This window comes from Oryctolagus cuniculus, chromosome 18 (assembly GCF_051225735.1).
Source record: "Oryctolagus cuniculus isolate XC-2025 breed Fujian yellow rabbit chromosome 18, ASM5122573v1, whole genome shotgun sequence".
In the NCBI taxonomy this organism is placed as follows: Eukaryota; Metazoa; Chordata; class Mammalia; order Lagomorpha; family Leporidae; genus Oryctolagus; species Oryctolagus cuniculus.
The window spans coordinates 44,651,016-44,671,093 of NC_142884.1; the positions used below are offsets into that span (position 1 = coordinate 44,651,016).

Below are 20,078 nucleotides of genomic sequence, written 5' to 3' on the forward strand. Positions count from 1 at the left end.
ACCCAAGCACTTGCCCATTATCTGCTGCCTCCCAGGCGCATCCGCAGGAATCTGGATCGGAAACAGAGGCAGGATGTGGTCTACCCTGGGGCTTTCTAGATAGTAAATTCCTTCCTCGTCATGTTAACTTGGGTTTTTGACCCTTGTAACAGAAAATGTCTTCATGCCCCAAACACCAGCCTCCAGCTCTTTCCCCTGGCATGGATGTGTGTGGCCAGTTTTTTTTTTTCCCCCCTCTGGGTCCCTGGAACCCGTTCTCTCTGCTGGCGTAGCCTGGGAGACACACGTGGGCAAGTGCATTCTGGGCCTGTGCCCTATCGGTGTGGACCCAGACTGGGGGCCCTGAGGGACAGAGGAGGGTCCTGTCACAGGCTGTGCCCCAGCTTTCTCTCTGCCTAAAATCCTCTCCTTCCACACTGGCGCTGGGCTCCTCACATCCCCTATGATTCTGTGAGTGGTCACCTCCCTTGGGGGGCCTCCCTCCCCACCAGGCTGAGGAACATCCTGCCGGCTCTGCATCCACTGTCTCTGTCTGGGATCTTGACACCACCTCTGCGAGGCCAAGGCCAGGACCACTGCTGTGTCCTCACAAGTGCTAGCGCCCCCGGCACCTGTTCAGGGGGAAAATGAGGACCCAGACAGAGAGCCAGCGAGGGGGCCTCTTCTGGGGCTGACTGGGAGGACGGAGCCTCTGTGGGAGGCACGGCCAGGTGGGCGATGGCACCCACCAGAGGAGGTGCGCAGGTTCAGGCTATGACCCACCCAGAACGCTCCCTCCACCTGGGGGTGTTCTCTGATTGTAGGTGTGGAGCCCGGGGTGGAGCCTGCCTGCTAGCTGGGGTGTTGACAGCCAGGATGGGCACTTGAAGCCAAAAGTAGGTCCAGAAGGAAATAGGGCTGAGGCCAGGGCATATGGGGACTGGGAGACCAGTGCCTGGGACAAGCACAGGCAGCCCTGGGTGAAGGGGACCTGCAGCATCAGCCTCGCCTGGCACTTGCTAGAAATGCAGACCTCAGGCCCACCCGGGACCTACTGCATCTACAAACCACCATCTCAGCAAGATTCCTACCCATGCGTCTTCAAGTTGGAGGCCGGTGCACACCTGACTGAAGGTGCCCTGATCACCCTGCTGCCCTGGCTGCCTCCCCACCCAGCCCCTCTTCCATGTAGCACCCCAGCCCGGAGCCCAGGAGCCCTGGGTGGAGGCCCCGTGCCAGCCTCAGAAGTTTCCAGAACACTGACCCTCCACACCGCGGTTCTGAGGATTCACTCTCCCTTCCACCCAGAGACTCCATTGGGTATGACCTTTACTAAGCCGTTCACGCCCTGTGTCCATATAACCAGGGAAGCCGTAGGAGGAGCGTGCCTTTATTGAAAATCCAGCCCGGGAAACACTTGCAACTTGTCTTGTTAAAGTCGCCAGTGTCCTGGAATTCTGTGACATTGTATCCTTCCACCCTCCCGCGGGCAGCACACACCCTGGGGCGGGCATTCATTCAGCCAGATCTGCACGCTAAGGCGGCTGAGCTAGACTCTCAAGCTAACGGTGGGAATATCTTTTGGCAATGTTAGCGCTGCAGGAGCAGAGGGAATTGACCCAGGGCAGCTGGAGAGAGTTGGCTGCAAGGGAAGGGAGTAAGATTTGTCTGGGATGGCTTCTGTTTCCCACAAAAACACTGACAAGGTCACATTACGCTCCAAACGCTTATTTTTTTAAAAATAGACTTTTCTTTTAAAAATGTATTTATTTATTTGAAAGGCAGAGACAGAAAGGAAGAGGGAGAGGGAGAGAAAAAGGGAGAGAGAGAGGCAGAGGGAGAGGGAGAGGGAGAGAGAGAAACTTCCATTTGCTGGTTCATTCCCCAAATGCCTGCAACAGCCAGAGCTGAGCTTGGTGGAAGCCAGGAGCGTGGAACTCAATCCAGGTCTCCCACGTGCGTGGCAGGGCCTTGAGTGCTTGCGCCATCAACTCAGCGTGTGCATGCGCAGGAAGCTGGAATTGGGAGTGGAGCCGGGACTGGAACCCAGACACTCCCATAGGGGACGCGGGCGTCCCAAGCGACGCTTGTGCCAAGCTGCCCACCCCACTCCCCCCAAGTTCTGGCATCTGGGTTTGCGGTCTGAGATGAGATAGGCCTGGCAGCTGGCAGCGAGGGCACAGGGGGCAAAGTGAAGCCTTCCCAGGGGTCCCGGGAGCATCTCTGCTCCGTGCAGGCACTGGAGGCGCAGAGGAGGAGCCTGTCCTGAGTCCCGAGCGCCGCGCCGAGGGGCCCGGACCGCCAGCGCCCGCGGCTCAGTTCAGATACTCGCGCACCGTGAGCTCCTTGAGCGTGAGTCCCCGCGGCGAGGGCTTGCGGAGCTGGCTCTCCTCCAGGCGCCCCTGCAGCGACACGAAGTCCTTGCCCAGCGCGTAGGCCAGGCGCACCATGGCGTCGAGCAGCGGCGCGTAGTAGCGGTGGCCCTCGCGCGCCTGCAGGCACTGCAGCGCGAGCTCGCCGGCGGCGAAGGCGTCCGCGGGACGCTCGAGCGCGCGGTGGCACACGAGCACGGCGCAGAGCGCGGGCACGGCGGCGGCCGGGCAGTGCGCCGTGAGCTTCTGCTGCAGCGGCAGCACGCGCGCCAGCAGCTCCAGCGCCTGGGCGTAGCGGCCCGCGCGCACGCAGCCGAACGCCTCGCGCAGCTCGGGCCGCGTCAGGAAGTCGAGGAACTCGCGCGAGCGGCGCACGCCGCGGATGGCGTAGAGCAGCCCCAGGTACTCCTTGAGGGCCTGCTTGCGCTCGCTGATCATCTCCTCGGTGAAGTTGCCCGTCAGGCGCTTCTTGGGGAAGGCCACGTCTTCCAGCTCCTCCCTGAACGACTTCTGGAGGGCTTTCTGCAGCCGCTCGAAGTCCGAGTAGCGCCGCTCCAGCACGGCCTTGCTGCCGTCGAAGCTCCCGGTCTGGATGACCACGATCTGGTACATCTAGGACGCAAGGGAGAAACCGGCAGCCGGCGCCCCGGCCGCCGCAGGTCGCGGTGAGGCCGGGTTAGGGGGCGCGCCTCCCGGCCAGGCGGCAGCCCCGCAGTGCGCCCAGCAGGGGCCCGGGTCCCTCAGGGCTGGGCCTCACTGTCTGACCCGGGAACTTTGCATTACAGCTGTGCGTTGTGCAAGTGGGGGACACCGGGAAGTGGGTTTGAGTTACTAGGAAGGTGCTGCACAAAGTCTGTGGGAAATGGAATTAAAGCTAAGTACCAGGGCCTGCGCTGTGGCTTCCAGGTTGACCTGCCGCCCATGACGCTGGCGTCCCGTGAGAGCCCTGGACTGTGCTTCCCACCCAGCTCTCTGCTACTGCGCCTGGGAAGGCAGTGGAGAATGGCGCCAGTGTTTGGGCCCCTGTTATCCACGTAGGAGATCCAGGTGGATTCCTGGCTCTTGGCTTCTGCCTGGCCCGGCACCTGCTGTTACAGCTGTTTGGGGGGTGAACCACTGGGTGGGAGATCTCTGCCTCTTTCACTCTGGCTTTCAAATAAAATAAACTTTTTTTAAATTATTTTTATTTATTTGAAAGACAGAGTTACAGAGAGGTAGAGACAGAGAGAGAGGTCTTCCATCTGCTGGTTCACTCCCCAGTTTTGGCCGCAATGGCTGGAGCTGCACTAATCTGAAGCCAGGAGCTAGGGGCTTCCTCCAGGTCTCCCACGTGGGTGCAGGGGCCCAAGGACTGGGGCCATCTTCTGCTGCTTTCTCAGGCCATAGCAGAGAGCTGGATTGGAAGAGGAGCAGCCGGGACTAGAACCAGCGTTCATTGGGATGCCAGTGCTTCAGGCCAGGGCTTTAACCCACTGCGCCACAGCACTGGCCCAAAATAAAATAAACTTAAAAAAAGAGATAAGTACCTCTGTCTCTCTGACTCTATATTATTGTTATTAATAGATGGGCATTTGGCCTAAGGGTCAAGATGCCCCCAATCCATATGGCAATGCCTAAGATTGAGTCCCAGGTCCACTCCTGACTCCAGCTTCCTGCTAATGTGCGCCCTGGGAGGCAGCAATGATAGCTCAAGTACTTGTGTCCCTGCCACCCAACCTGGGAGACTCAGACTGAGTTCCTGGTTTCTCGCCTTGCCCTGGCTTTTGTGAGCATTTGGGAATTGAACTAATGGATAGAAGCTCTGTGTGTCCATCTCCATTTTTTTTCCCTCCCTCTGTCTCTTAAAAAGTAAGTCTAACAAAAAAAAAAAAAAAAAAAAGGATGTTTGTTTTGATGCAAAAATGTTCAAAATCCATGCTTTTTAAATTCTGTGTTTTTTCAAGAACTTCTTAAAGAGCCCTTGTATGAATGGATTTTAAAATGTTTTGCACAACAGAACATACCCTTTGATTTTTTTTCCCACAAACCGTTTGAAGTACCTTCACATTTAGCATCATTTAGTTGCACTGTCAATGTGGTTGTGAGAAGCGACTCTGTCTTACCTCTGCTTATAGAGAATACTGGTTAGAAGGGCACTGACACTGGAGCCAGGCAGCCCACGTTATAATCCGAGCCCTGCCATTGTCTTGCTGTGTGGTCTTAGCTAGGTAACTTAAACTCTTTGAGTCTTATCCATAAAACAAAACTGGGACTAGGGCCCACATCGCCGGGTGAGGGCTAAGTGAGTCCATGCACCGAACCACGGGCATTGTGCACCAGTGCAGCTGGCACCTGATGGTTGCTCTTGAACTTGTCTTGGTCCCAATTAAGTGAAAAAGGAAGGTTGAGTGTGGCTCTTGGGTGGTCTTTAACGTCTTCCTGACACAGGCTATAATCCCATCTACCAAAGACAGCAGCCCCCAGCACAGGAACCCAGCCAGAATCTTTATAGCAGCACTTAACTTTTCTTCCATTTATTTTTATAATGACTTTTTCTTTATGCTGTACAACCCTGACTTTCCATGTAAGGTCTTTCTCTTTAAAACTATACAGTGTCTTTAAAAATGACCCAACTTAAAGAACAAATGAAGTAAATGATATTAAATGATGCAGAGATATGGCAAAGTGGATCAACAAGGACATAGATGACTAACACCTGGTAACCCGGGAGTCTCCTGGGCTCTTTCCTTCTTAGGATCAGGGACCATGACTCTGGCCCCAGCGTGGTCCCAAGTATAGAATCTAGCTCTTGGGTATGTCTCCCGAAGAACTCTGTGAGTGAGTGTATGTCAGCCCATTTCATGGTTGGGAAAGCTGAGGCTCAGGGCTTCATCATTTTCCCGTCTTGGCTTACCACAAACTTGGAGACCCTTCTCTCCTCGATGCGTGCAGAAGCAATCTCAAAGAGCAGTTTGACAGGCTTCCAGCGGCATTTCTCGTTCTGCCAGTGCTCCTGCAGCTCCCGCGTGGTCATGCTGGAGTTGGAGCTCAGCCTGCTGTGCGTGTCTGGACAGATGGGATTTGTACCAAGTCAGTGCCCCGGAGAGACAGGGGCTTGGAGAGACGGCTGGGTCTACCTGGGATGGGGCTTTAGAATGCTGGGAGAGCGGTGAATGTCCCCCTCTGCCCACCCTAGCATTTATCCGCCAGATGTGCGTGGCCAACCTTGCTTAAAGATAGATAGGGGCCAGCACTTGGTGCAGCATGGTAAGCCATTGCTTGAGCCACTGCATTCCATATCAGAGTGCTGGTTCAAGTCCCGGCCGTTCTACCTCTGATCCAGCTCCCTGCTAACGCATCCGGGAAAGCAGCAGGTGATGGCCCAAGAACTTGGGCCTCTGCCACCCATGTGGGAGACCTAGACAGAACTCCTGGCTTCAACCTGGCCTAGCCCTGGCTGTTGTGGCCATTTGGGGAGTGAACCAGCAGATGAACGATCTTTCTTTCTTTCTTTCTTTCTTTCTTTCTTTCTTTCTTTCTTTCTTTCTTTCACTCTGCCTTTCAAGTAAGAAAATAAATCATTTTCTTAAAAGGATGTATGGATAGATATATACCAGTACCATCTGCTCTGATTGCCGAGATTCCAACCGCACATGTACTGTACAACGCACTAGAGTGACCCCCAAGTGGTTTCTGGGGTGTGAAATGTGGTAGGGCGTGTTGCTTAGTCCGCTTCCTGCCTGCAGACTGGCCCTTTCGAAACCCTGCGCTCCCAGCAAGCAGCGGCAGCTCCCCTGACGCGGGCACTGTGGTCATCGCTGGGCCTCCAAAGCACACAGTAGCACATGGCAGAGGGGCAACAGGGGTGCCGTGTTCCCGCCCCAGCCTGGGGGACTTCTGCTGGGCCTTTCAGTGGACGCTCTGTCTTACACGGCCACTCCTCTGCCTTGAATCCAGGCCTTCTCTTTCCCTGCCCGGAAGATGGACAGCGTGATTCCTAAACCTCACTTGCCCCATGCCCCTCTGAGAAGCTGGAGAAAGCTTAGCATCCTTCCCATCTCCTGTGTGTCCTTCAAGACCCAGCCCACAGGGTCACACGGCTGGTGAGTATGTCCAAGGAACAAAGATGAATTTGTCTCAAATGCGTGTGACATGCTGGCTGTGTATGCTGGACTCAACATTCACTTGTTCGCTTACTCGGACCACTGTTGTCCTAGCTGTTGTTGGCATTGGAGTGAGAGCTTCCCAGCTTATTCACATATCCTTCCCATGCCATTTCTTTTCTTTTCATTTTTTAAAAATATTTATTTATTTATTTGAGAGGCAGAGTTACAGAGAGAGAGAATCTTCCATCCTCTGGTTCACTCCCCAAATGGCTGCAACAGCCAGAGCTGGGCCAGACTGAAGCCAGGAGCCAGGAGCTTCTCCCGGGTCTCCCATGTGGGTGCAGGGGCCCAAGCACCTGAGCCATCTTCCACTGCTTTCCCAGGTGCATTAGCAGGGAGCTGGATTGGAAGTGGAGTAGCCAGGACTTGAACTGGCCTCCTTATGGGATGCCGGCACTGCGAGCGGAGGCTTTACCTACTATGCCACAGCGCTGGCCCTTCATGCCATTTCTTTTCTTTTCTTTTCTTTTCTTTTCTTTTCTTTTCTTTTCTTTTCTTTTCTTTTCTTTTCTTTTCTTTTTTTTTTTTGACAGGCAGAGTGGACAGTGAAAGAGAGAGAGACAGAGAGAAAGGTCTTCCTTTTTCCGTTGGTTCACCCTCCCATGGCCGCCATGGCCGGCGAGCTGCAGCTGGCGCACCGCACTGATCCGATGGCAGGAGCCAGGTACTTCTCCTGGTCTCCCATGGGGTGCAGGGCCCAAGCACTTGGGCCATCCTCCACTGTACTCCCTGGCCACAGCAGAGAGCTGGCCTGGAAGAGGGGCAACCGGGACAGAATCCGGCGCCCCGACCGGGACTAGAACCCGGTGTGCCGGTGCCGCAAGGCGGAGGATTAGCCTATTGAGCCACAGCACCGGCCCCATGCCATTTCTAACCATTTTTTCTCAGATATGTTTTCTTACCCAGCTTGAGGGTTGGGTTTGTGCCTGTTTCCCCAGTGCCTAGCACAGGGCTAGGAAGGGCATCCAGTGATTTGTTCCAGGAGATGGTGCTGTAGCAGATGCTGTCAGTGCCGGCCAGGCCCCATTGGCACTCATTATTCTAGAACATTCTGCTGGCTTCTTACTGAAAGCAGCCATGATGGTTACCCTGAGGGCTTTCTCAGGGCATAAGCGTCTGCTCAAGCGCATCCCCCTGCCCACGCAAGACAGAACCAGGTGACAACAGCCAGGCTCCTCGGATGGGACAGCTCTGGAATGTGTCCCATGCAGTCTATTGGGACTGCGTCCCAGTTACCCACAGTGGCCACTGTTCATTGCTGCCCTGTCCTGGCTCCATCCCTTCCGTTCGTTGCTTTCCCACGCCCAGATGGACAACCTACCCTGATCGCTGTCTCTGTGCCCATGCTGGATAACCTGAGAGAGCTGCTCGCTCTCGGGTGGAATCCTTGAAGCCACACATGCGAACTTCAGATGTCTTCCCCTCTCTACCACCTCCTCCCCTGCATCAAGCCACACGCCTCAAGCCCACCTGAGTGCCCTGCAGGTCCTGGATGTGGGAGGCCAGGGCCAGTGGCGGGTGTTTCCTGCTTGGTCCTTGCTGCACACTGGGTCTCAGGTGCTGTCCAGCCAGGGCTCCCAAGGTGCTCGGGGCTTGCCATGCTCCAGGGCTGCCAGGGACACCAGAGAGAACAGTGAGTGAGTTCCTGCTGGCTCCTGGGCGTTGAGGAAGCCTGCTGCCTGGCAGAAAACTAGGGCAACAGCCCCACTGCCGTGCCCTCCCAGCCCACCCAGCTGTCCACACAGAGGCCACATGTGTCCCTGGGGCTGCCCCATGGCTGGACAGATCACTCCAAGCCAGAATGGAGCCTCCTGTTTCTGTCATGGCCCTGGCATTACCCAGTTGCTCTGAGTTTTAAATGAGGTGATTTCAAGCAAAAGAAATGGCTTTTGTGATTACTTGGGAGACAGCTGCTGGCTTGCCCAGGTCAATGTCAGTTTTATATTATATGTGTGCATGCAGGAGGACATGTGCACATATCATCTGTCTATCTCTCTGTCTGTCTATCTCATCCTCCTACCTATCTATATCTATCTCATCTATCCATTATATCTATCTCATCTATCATCTATCTTCTATGTCTATAAATCTCATCTAACATCTCTATCCATCATTTCTATATCCCTACCTATCCATCAGCAAAAGTTTCCAAATGACTCATACTAACTTCATACCCACCTAGCTTCTTCATATCCCCCATCTTCCTTAACAGGTACAAGAATCCATCAATAGCACCACATAACCGATGAGGAAACTGAAGTCTAATCTATGGTTAGGTGACTGGTAAGAGTGCCCAAGGAGCAAAGCTGAATTCGTCCTAAATGTGTGTGGTGTTGCACACTCTGTGTTCAGCACCTGCTCGCTCATTGATCTGACCACTGTCTGTGGCAGGGGCTGTTTTTATCTATGTTTTATGGTAAAGAAACTGAGCCTTAGAGTTGGGACTTGAATTCTAGTCTGTTGGGGTCCAGGCCCTGGGTCTGAACCACTAGGCTGACTGTGGCTTAGAGAGAGGTGGGGCCATTGCTGCTCTGACATCACTCCCTGCTGCATTCTTGGGTGTGGCCAGAGCCTGTCCCCAACTCTGACAGCCTGGCTGGGGAGAGGTGCAGTCAGCCAGGGCCTGGGGTCCATCCTTAGGGGACAGCTCTTGCTGTGTCAGGTGAAAGGAAGCCTGGGGATTCTCTAGCTGACCCTGTGCAGCTGGCCACGGGGTGACCCCAGGACCTTCAATCCAACCTCCCCTTTTCTAAGTCAGGCAAGCAGGCACAGAGCTGGGGCCTGGCCGGCAGATGCTGCACAAGGTTGAGTATGTCAAGGACCTCCCAGCCCTCCCCATGGAGTTGGGAGACAGCTTCCTCCCTGACCAGTCTTGGGTCCTCACCCACATGGCTTCCTGTCACCTGGCCTTTGTTTCCATGCCTGACAAGTGTGCCCACAGCCCTGTCCTGCTCACCCTCTGTGCATGGCCAGGTTTGGGGACCCTACAGCATTCTGGGAAGTGTCCAAGTGAGATAGCGAGTGTGCCACATGCACTCTTGATGTCTGGGGTTCTTGGATCCCAGTGTTTCCTGTATGTACTTTTTTTTTTTTTTTTTGACAGGCAGAGTGGACAGTGAGAGAGAGAGAGACAGAGAGAAAGGTCTTCCTTTTGCTGTTGGTTCACCCCTCAATGGCCGCTTCGGCCAGCGCGCTGCGGCCGGTGCACCGCGCTGATCCGAAGCCAGGAGCCAGGTGCTTCTCCTGGTCTCCCATGGGGTGCAGGGCCCAAGCACTTGGGCCATCCTCCACTGCACTCCCGGGCCACAGCAGAGAGCTGGACTGGAAGAGGAGCAACCGGGACAGAATCCGGTGCCCCGACTGGGACTAGAACCCGGTGTGCCGGCGCCGCAGGCGGAGGATTAGCCTATTGAGCTGCGGTGCTGGCCTCCTGTATGTACTCTTATGTACCTGCCTCAGCCAGCCCATCTGTGAAATGGGTGATCTGAGTGGCACTGGCCTCTGTGATCCGCCCTTTCAGCTCTGCTTCGTGATCAGGCAGCTGATGTCATGTCAGAAGCAGGGCACTGTGTGCCCAGAGCCTGTGGAAGGCCCCAGATATGATCCTTTGCCTGGACACTCTATGAAGACCTGGGAAAATTGATCATGAAGCCAGGGCCGAGAATAAAAACCAAATACAGCAGCCACATCCAGCTCCCCTGTGCTTTCTCTCGTGAGACGGGCTGGACGTCACCTGTGAATGGGTACCTGTGAGGGGTTGCGGGCAGCTTCCTAGCCCTCTCTTGACCTAAGTTTCCTTCTCTGAGAAATGGGAACGCACTCCTGTTGCTCTTGCCACTCATTGGGAACGGCTTGCAGGAGGCCTGTGGGCCCTTCCCTCCCTACTCTGTATGGCCGAGATGTCTGGGCTCTGCAAGCAGACACTGCAGGTGTCTGTGCTGTTGGCCTGGGGCCTGCACTTGGCCCTGGCTACAGAGCAGCTTCCCAGCTCTCCCACCCAGGTCTGTGTGAATGGAGTCCTTTTTCTCCTTGTCTCCCAGGTGCCCTGGCCATACCTCCTCTTCAAGAGACATTTCTGCCATGCCCAGTCCTTCCTCTGATGGACTCCCAGGGCTACCCCCACAGAGTCCAGGTGCCTTTTCCAAGGGGACAGCCAAGGGCTTGTCACCAGAGATGAGGCTCCAGTGAGGTGGAGTAATGTTCCCAGCCTGCTTTCTGTGTGAGAAGATTCCAGGACCTTGGCTATGCCGTAGCCTCTGGCTAGGGAAGGGTGGGTACTGCCGGATCCCTAGCTGCTCACCTGCACAGCCTTGCCAAGGGCACGGGTTCTCAAATGCGAGTGTGCATCAGAGTCACCTGGGGAGGTGGGCTGGGCCGGGGTGGGAGTGCCGGGGCTTGTTCAAAAGCAGATTTCCCATCTAACAGGTTGTAGAGGGCCCTGGCACCTGCATTTTGCACAAGTCCACAAGGGTACCACTATTTGAGAAACACAGGTGTGGCGACCCCAGGCCCAAGAGGAGTTGTACAGGTGTCTGGCCTTGGGGTGATAGAGGATTGGAAAGCTGGCCCGGGTTCTGCCTTGAGGTGCTAAGGAGAACCCCTCCCCCAGAGGCTGACTTCTCCATCCCACCCAGCCTCAAACAAGTCACAGGAAGAGGAGAGTCAGGCCACAGTGGGCAGAGACCAATCAAGTTTGGGATCCAACACTGACCTGAGGCCTGTGGGCCCTGTGTGTGTCCAGGGGTCCAGGGCGGTGTCACATGGCACTCTGAGCTCTCGGTTCCGAGTAGTCAGTTGGGTGGCTGCAGGCTTGGTTAAGTTCCCCGTTTGAAAACAGGAAATAGGCTGTGTGGCCTGCTCCTGGTCGCCCCCACTCATTGGCTGGTGACAGACAGTGCCCGGAACCCCACTGACTGACAGCCAGCTGCACGCAAGGCAGGGCAGGGCGGTGGGCAGGGCCAGCCCTGGGTTGGGGTGGCAGGGAGGGGGTGGTGTCTAGCTCAGCTTCCTTTTCCCTGTTGCCTTGCCCTTGAGTCCTGGGTGTTCCCTGGGCTCTGGGTCTGTAGCTCCCGGCACCTATTGTCCTGGTCCGTTTTCTGTTGCTGTAACAATCCCGCAGACTGGTCGTTGGTAGTGAAGGAAGTTGGCTTGGCTCCCAGTTCTGGAGGCTACAACACCGAGAGTGACGACCGGCAGAGGCCTCGGTGCTGTGTCGCCGGAGAGCAGCAGGTAAAAGCTCAAGCCAGTGCACACAAGAGGGGGCCAACTTGTCACCAGCCTAGCCCACTCTTCTCGAGGATGACCCCGCTCCCTAACAGCGACATGAACCCATTCACGCAGGCTCCGCCCTCACCACAGCTGCCTGTCGTTAGCCCCACCCTCCAACACCATCTCCCTGAGGACCAAGCTCCCAACACAGGAATTTGGGGCACACATCTAAACCATAGCGCCCCTCAACATTCATTATCCTATTCTCTGAGCTAGGTATAAGGAGGGCCCTCATGCCCCACTAACAGATGGGAAAACTGAGGTCTAGAGCCTGGAGCTGGTTGGATGCAGAGCCAGTGCCAGACACGGAAGAGCAATGGGAGGCCTCACAGCTCTATCCAGTGCCTTTTCTTGGACAGAGCTGCGTCCAGTATCACTGACAGAAGTGCCAGGGATGCTGTGGTGTGGCTCACAGCCACTGGGGCTTATGGCCTTGAGGGCAAGGAGGCTGGGACAGGACAACAAAAACAGAACCTCGCAGTCCCTCTCCCCGAGAAATGCGCATGGATCTCTTCCCAGCTGATTCTTTCTCCCCGTTAGAAGTAGTCCTGATTCTCATGGGAGTTGCTTCTTTGCTTTTCTTCATAAATTTACCACCTAAAGTACATCCCCAAACAACATAATTTCATTATACTCATTTTTTAAAAAAGATTTATTTATTTATTTGAAAGTCGGAGTTACACAGAGAGAAGAGAGGCAGAGAGAGAGAGTCTTCCATCATCCACTGATTCACTCCCCAACTGGCTGCAATGGCTGGAGCTGCACCGATCCAAAGCCAGGAGCCTGGAGCTTCCTCCAGGTCTTCCCACACAGGCACAGGGGCCCAAGCACTTGGGTCATCTTCTGCTTCCCCAGGCCATAGCAGAGAGCTGGATCAGAAGTGGAGCAGCTGGAACTCGAACCGGTGTCCACATGGGTTGCTGGCACTGGAGGCAGTGGCTTTACCTGCTACAGCACAGTGCTGGCCCCTATACTCATTTTTGAATATTATATAGGTTGAGCCCCGCACACCATTTGCATTCTTTGGTGTCTTGCTTGTTTCATTCACATTTATTTGTGTAAAATCCCTGATGTGTTTGTGCACAGATGAAGCTTTCTCATTTCTGTTGTCGCTTTGCTATGCTGTATGAACACATCACTGTTCAACCTTTCCTGGGACTGGTGATGCACATTAGGGTTGAGTCTGGGACAGCCATTCTGCTGAGTGCTGCTGGTTGTATCCTCTCCGTATCAAAGAGTTCCTCATGTGTATCTGAAGCAGAATTTCTGCATCTTAGAGTACGGACAGATTATGCCAGACCGTTTTCCAGGGTGACTGTGCCGTCAAGTGCTGCCACATCTTCAGCGACACTTGACATTGTCAGTGTGTTTGATTATAGTCACTCTAATGGGTATGCAGTGGTATCTCATGGTTCTAAGTTGCATGTCCCTAATTATAGCTGAGCGTTTTCCATGGCTTCTTTGCCATCCTTGCACCTTCTTTGCGGACTGTCTGTTCAAGTCTGTTGCTCATTTGGGACTGGATTTTTTTGTGTGGTTTGTAGGTATTCTTTATGTACTCATATGGGTATATGTGCTTTTCCATATCTCTTTTTTCCTTTGTGATTTGCATTTATAATATCTTAACTGGGTCTTGTGATGAGTAGCCGTCACCAACTTCTAAGTATTCAACATGTTAGTCTCTCACATGTCCTACAGTGAGGTCATGGAGGGCTCTTAGCAATGCCACAGACACTTGTGAGGCTTCAGGTGGATTAAGATGTTCACAGCCTTTATTTTTAAAAATTTGTAAAAGCTTTATTTATTTATTTGAAAGGAGGAGTTACACACACACACACACACACACACAGAATCTTCCATCTGTTGGTTCACTCTCCAAATGGCCACAACAGCCAGGGCTGGGCCATTTGGAGAGTGGCAAAGCCAGGAGCTTCTTCTGGGTCTCCCAGGTGGGTGCAGGGGCCCAAGCACTTGAGCCATCTTCTGCTGCTTTCCCAGGTGCATTAGTAGGGAGCTGGATTGGAAGTGGAGCAGCTGGGACTAGAACTGGCGCCCCTGTGGGATGCTGATGTCACAGGCAGCGGCTTTACCCATTATGCCATAGCACCAGCCCCATACACAGCCTTTAGAACAGTGCTGCTCTGTGCTACCCACATGTGGACCATTCCTGTTACCCTGAAGCCTTTCTCGTTTGGGACTCCGGGGGCACCTCTTTACTTACTGGCCTTGCTTACTGCCATAGCCATGTCTGCACGCTTCTCTGCAGCACCACCACTGTCCTAGATGATCCACCCTGGGTCTGCTTGGGGCCAGAGCTCAAGGCGACTGCCACGAGCTGTGTGTGTCTCTGGCTCTCTGAGTGCAGAGGTCTTCTGCAGCCTAGCAGAGGCCCAAGCATGACGTGGAGACGAAGGCTCACAAAGAAAGAGGCTGGTACCCTTCTCCTCTCCTCTTCTCTTCCTGTGATGTGGCCTGTAACTTTCCAGTTTTCTCACCCAAGGCCTGGCATCTGCGAGAAGCCAGCACGGACTCTGAGCCTTTCTCTTTGGCCCCATGGGCCTGCCACCCAGCAGTCAGCGACCACAGGGAAAAGGCGAGTGGGAGCCGCTGCTTCCTCTTCTGTGGGCAGGAGATATTCTCTGGAAACCCCCTGATGAGGAGGCAGGCATCTGACCTGTGTGTAAAGGACCAGGCTGGGCCAGAGTGACCAGAAGTCTCCATGCCTGCTGCTGTTGACTTTTCTCCACAGCACAGAGCTCTGTGTGCCAGAGAACAGGCAGGGCCACGCTCAGTCAGCTCGGGCTCTCTAACCGAACACCACAGGCTTTGGATTGGAGGGCTTCAAGAGCCAGCGTTGATTTCTCCTAGTTCTGGGGGTCAGTCACGGAGGTCAGGGTGCCGGCAGAGTCGTGAGGGCACCCCGGTGTGCCAATGGCCGTCTTCTCATTGTAGCCTCACTTGGCACAGAGATGGCCAGAGAGCCCTCTGGGTATGCTATCGCTTTGAAAGGCAGAGAGAGAGAGAGAGAGAGAGAGAGAGAGAGAGAGAGAATGAGTGAGCACTTCCATCTACTGGTTCACTCCCCAAATGCCCCCAACAACCAGGTCTGGGCAAGGCCAAAGCCAGGAGCCAGGAATTCTACCTGGGGCTCCCAGGTGGGTGGCAGGGACACATCTGCTGTTTTCCCCAGGCACATGAGCAAGACACTGGAAGGGAAGTAGAATAGTCAGGACTTGAGCCAGGCGCTCTGATATGGGATGCTGGCCTCCAGGTATCAGCTTAACTCGCTGCACCACAGCGCCGGCCCCTCGGTCCCTCGGCTCCTCGGCCCCTCGGCCCCTGGACCCCTCTCTTATGAGGACACTAATCCCATTCATGAGGGCTCCACCTCTTCATACCCTCACATTGGGTGTTAGGATTATGAAATGAATCCATGTGAACTCAATCCATGACGAGATCTGGCTGTCGTGAGTGGGCGGGGACACATGAGTGGGCATCCCCCATGGCGATACTGAACCCAGATGGTGAGGAGGGGCCCAAAGGGCTCTGGGGAGTTGGGAAGGAGAAAGGCCGGCCTCTGGAGCGACTGCTGCTTCTAGAATTCCAGATGCGGGCAGAGTTTTGTCTTTCTTGGAGCCAAGCTCCCTCGGGGGCCTTGGTGATGGGCCACTTCTCTTCCCAACCTCGTTTGCCCCCCACCCCCCCAGCTGCACACAGCTGCTCAGGACTGCTTCCCCGTGCTGGGCCCGGCCTTGGCCTCTGCACCCTCTTCACTGGCCAAGGATTCCTTTCTCTGTTTTTTTTTTCCCCATAAGGGCGCCCTCATCGCTCCTCCCTGTGTCCTTCCAGTGACCCCTCTGTCAAGGTCTCTGTCTGATTTGCGTGTTTGTTTACTTATTTATTTCCTGTCTCTCATGCCAGGATGGCAGGGACTTTGCATCAGCCTCCTGCCCCAGCTCGGAGGATAGAGGCTGCCACAGTGGACCTTCAGGAAGCACGTGTGGGAATGAAGAAGCGAGGGGGGAAATGCAGAGAGGCAGGCGCTGGGCTAGGGCTGCAGCTCAGCCCTGACTCACTGTGCGATCCGGGGCAGGCCACGGCCCTTCCCTGATTTTTGGATTTCCTGTTTGCAACATGAGATGAAGTCTGCTTAGTGTCCAAGCATTCTACATTGAGCAAATCATTGCTTGTGGAAATGACTGCTTCCCACTGATCCGGATGCATCTGTAGGCCAGGGACCACCACACAGGAACAACGTGGAGATTTTTAACAAGGATTTATCAACTTTGGGTGTACCTCCCCAGGTCTGGCAAAACAAGCCCAAACTGGTGTCGTATTTTTCCTGGGTGATACAAAGCCCGGTCATTGTCAGTCTTGCTTTTTATGCAGCTGGGTGTGCCCGTATAAGCTTTAAACAAATTTTCATATGATCGGCACTGTGGTGCAGCAGGTTAAACTAGTGCTTGGGACCTGGCATCCCATATGAGAGTGACGGTTTGAGTCTCCGCTGCTCCGCTTCTGATCCAGCTCCCTGCTAATGTGTCTGGGAAAGCAACAGAGGATGGCCCTGCACCCATGTGGGAGACTCGGATGGAGTTTCTGACTCCCGGCTTTGATCTGGCCCAGCTTAGCCTTGGCCATTGTGGCCATTTGGTGATTGAACCAGCCGGTGGATGATCTCTGTCTCACTCTCTTTCTCTGTGTCTCTTTCTCTCTCAATCTGTCTCTGTCATTCTGCTTTTCAAATAAATTAATTTACTTTACTTTTAAAAATTCAGTTTCCTGGTACCGCGGGATTTTAAAGTTGGGGCCATAAGCAGAGTGCACTGTGGATTACCCTCACTGTGCTGTGGCTGAGTTGAGACATCATAGAGTGGGCAAGGGGTGCAGGCTGTTTGTGCTACAGTCTGAGAGAGCTTCGGTCATGGTCACTGAGCCTCCTGGTCTTTCCTCAACCTCAGTACCCTCAGGCCTTCTGATGTGGGTAGAGATTCATGGTATAGAGGTAGAGGAAATCTAACTTTCCTTATCAGCCTCTCCTTCTTGGGAGATCTGTTTATTTGGACAAAGGCTTTGATGAGCAGATTGGGTGGGGGCCATCATGTATGGTTTTAAGGCCCAGGACCCTGAAGAGGGCAGGTGTGGGGCTGAAATCCAGTCCTGTGTCTGTGCAGGTGCAGAGGGTGCCTTTTTCTCCTTAGAAGTGTGCAGCCTGGCTGTGGGTTCATGAACGACGGCGGCGGTAACAACATACTGGTCAAAGACACAGTTCTGTCCAGCGAGTGGAACATTTCCTTTTGCCAAAGTGGGATTTATAAGTTTGGGACTAGAATGGAAGGGTTGGGAAAAAAGAGAGATGATTCTAGAAGCAACAGGGAGGAGAGGGAGGAAGAAGAGAGAGGAGACAGGGCAAGGGGTCTGTCAAAGAGGCTTGGACAAGGAAGCAGGATCATGTCATTGGGAGTCTGGTGGTACTCAGGCTGCTATGATAATACCATAGACAGTTCTGGAGCTGTAGGCCCTCCAAGCCGAAGGTACCACAGATCCGTTGTCTGCGGAGGGCCTGCTTCCCACACGGCCGTCTTTCTGCTGTAACCTCACATGTTGGTGTGGGAAAGGGATGTCTCCAGGGTCTCCTTTATAAGGACACTGATCCCACTCAGGAGACCTCTCCATGTAGTGCTAAGGGGGACACAGACATGCAGGTCATAGCACTGATCTTCATGAAAACCTGCCCGATTCGCTGATGAGCTTGCACTTGGGGTAGGACGGGAGATGGGTAAGTGACAGCAGGCTGGGTCTGATCTGGAGGTGGCGTGGAGCAAGAGCAGAGGCTGCCCGAGAGACCTGGGCACACTGGCTTCCCCAGGTTGGAAGCAGCTTGGTGGAGCTCCACTGGGTCCACAGTGTGCAATGAATTACTCAACAAACTTGGGACCAGCACTGGGCTAGGGGCTGAGCTCCAGGAATAATGAAGGTGTGATGCCCGGAGCCCTCAAGGACTCACAATCTAATGAGAAAACATGCACCATGCCCTGAAGAGGATGGTGTACCTAAAACAAGTTACTTAGGAAGGACGGTCTTGGTGTTTCGAGTCTCAGACTACACAGTCCCATTGGTGTGGCATCTGCTGAGGGTGGTGGCACTGCTTGTGGGGAGGAAGGATCATGTGGTGAGCCGGGGAGCAGAAAGAGAGAAAGAGCTCTTCCATCTGCTGCTTCACTCCTCAAATGGCCACAACAGCCAGGGTGGGGCCAACTGAAGCCAGGATCCAGGAACTCCAGGTCTCTAACTTGGGCCATCTTTTGCTGCTCTCTCAGGTGTATTGGCAGGTCACTGGATAGGAAGTAGAGCAGCTGGGACTGAAATCGGTGCTCCTATGGGATTCTAGCATCTGAAGAGCAGCTTAACCTGCTGCGCCACGATACCAGCCCCCAGGTTAGTCTTTTTACTGTTGAATTTTAGGAATTCTATGTATATTCTGCATATAATTTAGAAATATTTTCTCCCATTCTGTTGGTTTTCATTTCACCTTCTTAATGATGTCTTTTGCAACACAAAGTTTAAAAATTGGGATAGAATCCAATGTATCTTTTTTTTGGCCATTTATGCTTTGGGTATCAAACTGGAGAAATCATGAGCTTTATTCAAGCTCATGGAAATTTGCACCCATGTTTCTTTCTAAGAATTTTATGTTTTAGCTCTTATGTTTAGGTCTTTGACCCATTTTGGGTGAAATTTTGTACATGGTGCGAGATAGGATTCCAAATTCATTCTTTTGCATGTAGATTACCAGTTTTCCCAGTACCATTTGTTGAAAAGACTGTTATGGGCACTCTCGTTAAGCAAACCACCTATCGGGGTTGGTGTGGCACAATGAGCTAATCTGCTGGCATCCCATATTGGAGCTCTAGTTGCTTTGCTTCTAGTCCAGCTCCCTGCTAATGTACATGGAAAAGCAGCAGAAGATGACCCAAGTGTTGGGCCTCTATCACCCATGTGGGAGACCAGGATGGAGTTCTGGGTTCCTGGCTTCGGCCTGACCCAGCCCTGGCTGTTGTGGCCATTTGTGGAGTGAACCAGTGGATAAAAGATCTCTCTATCTCTGCCTCTTTCTATCACTCCACCTTTAAAATAAATAAATATTTAAAAATGAAATATGAAACAACCTGCTTTTGAAATTCAGCTTGTAATTTTTTTTTTTATTAAGGGCATTTGTGTATGCTAATAAGCATACATTTATACCATCTGTTAAAAATAAATTTCTAGGGGTTGGCTTTGTGGCATGGCAGGTTAAGCCACTGCCTGTGATGCTGGCATGCCATATGTGTGCCAGTTTGTGTCCCAGCTGCTCCACTTTTGATTCAGCTCCTTGCTAATGCCCCTGGGAGGGCAGTGGAAGATGGCCCAGTATTGAGCCCCTGCACCCCAATGGGAAACCCAGATGAAGCTCCAAGCTCCTGGCTTGCCTAGTCTCAGCTGTTGTGGCTGTTTGGGGAGTGAACCAGCGGATGGAAGATCTCTCTCTCTCTCTCTCACTCTCTCTCTCTGTCTCTCTGTAATTCCGCCTTTCAAACAAAATAAATGAATCTTGAAAAAATATTTCTGTTGAAACAATAAACATAGAGGAAAATACAAATATCTCAAGAGTTGAACTTGACCAGTTTTCACGAAGTATTTTAATCTGAGCAACCACCATTCAGACCCCAGCAGTACAGTCACTCACCCCACAGAAATCCCCTTCTTTCCCTTCCTAGTCACTACCTCCAACCTCCTCCCCAGTGGTAGCCCCTATCCTGGATCCTGCCACTGTCAATTAGTTTTGCCTGGTTTTTTTTTTTTTTTTTTAAGATTTATTTATTTGTTTGAAAGTCAGAGTTACACAGAGAGAGGAGAGGCAGAGAGAGAGAGAGAGAGAGAGAGAGAGAGAGAGGTCTTCCATCCGATGGTTCACTCCCCAATTGGTCGCAACCGCTGGAGCTGCGCCGATCTGAAGCCAGGAGCCAGGAGCTTCTTCCAGCTCTCCTACATGGGTACAGGGGCCCAAGGCTTTGGGCCATCTTCTACTGCTTTCCCAGGCCATAGCAGAGAGCTGGATTGGAAGTGGAGCAGCTGGGACTTGCCGGCACTGCAGGTGGTGGCTTTACCTGCTATGCCACAGTGCTGGCCCCTTAATCTGACTTTTTAAAAATCAGACTTGGAGCTCACATTATGGAGTAGTGGGTCAAGCTGCTGCTTGGGACTCCGGCGTTCCATCTGGGCACTGGTTTGAGTCCTGGCTGCTCCACATCCAATCTAGCTCCCTACTAATGCA

At 53.4% G+C, this 20,078-nt stretch overlaps 1 protein-coding gene across 2 annotated transcripts; it reads right to left on the bottom strand.

Annotated features, from left to right (window-relative positions):
- Positions 1–1,726: 1,726 nt before the first annotated feature.
- SNX20 (sorting nexin 20) lies at positions 1,727–11,372 on the bottom strand. 2 transcript variants are annotated; one of them, XM_002721340.6, is made up of 4 exons: positions 11,208–11,372; positions 7,967–8,105; positions 5,245–5,396; positions 1,727–2,963 (listed from the first exon to the last, which is right to left on the bottom strand). In XM_002721340.6, exons 2-4 carry the CDS (start codon positions 8,094–8,096, stop codon positions 2,295–2,297), a joined length of 951 nt encoding a protein of 316 aa, XP_002721386.3. In that variant the 5' UTR covers positions 8,097–8,105; positions 11,208–11,372; the 3' UTR covers positions 1,727–2,294. The 2 variants fall into 2 exon arrangements, with proteins under 2 accessions (XP_002721386.3, XP_008273268.1); XM_008275046.5 differs by lacking the exon at positions 7,967–8,105 and having other exon boundaries at positions 11,208–11,342.
- Between the last annotated feature and the right edge of the window lie 8,706 nt (positions 11,373–20,078).

What these genes read in the sequence shown, in the direction of transcription:
- SNX20 (XM_002721340.6), bottom strand. Translation starts at nt 8,096, where the DNA reads ATGGCAAGCCCCGAGCACCTTGGGAGCCCTGGCTGGACAGCACCTGAG. An exon ending in AGGACCTGCAGGGCACTCAG is followed by an intron (nt 5,397 to 7,966) that starts GTGGGCTTGAGG and finishes CCATCTGTCCAG; the next exon opens with ACACGCACAGCAGGCTGAGC. An exon ending in GAAGGGTCTCCAAGTTTGTG is followed by an intron (nt 2,964 to 5,244) that starts GTAAGCCAAGAC and finishes CTTGCGTCCTAG; the next exon opens with ATGTACCAGATCGTGGTCAT.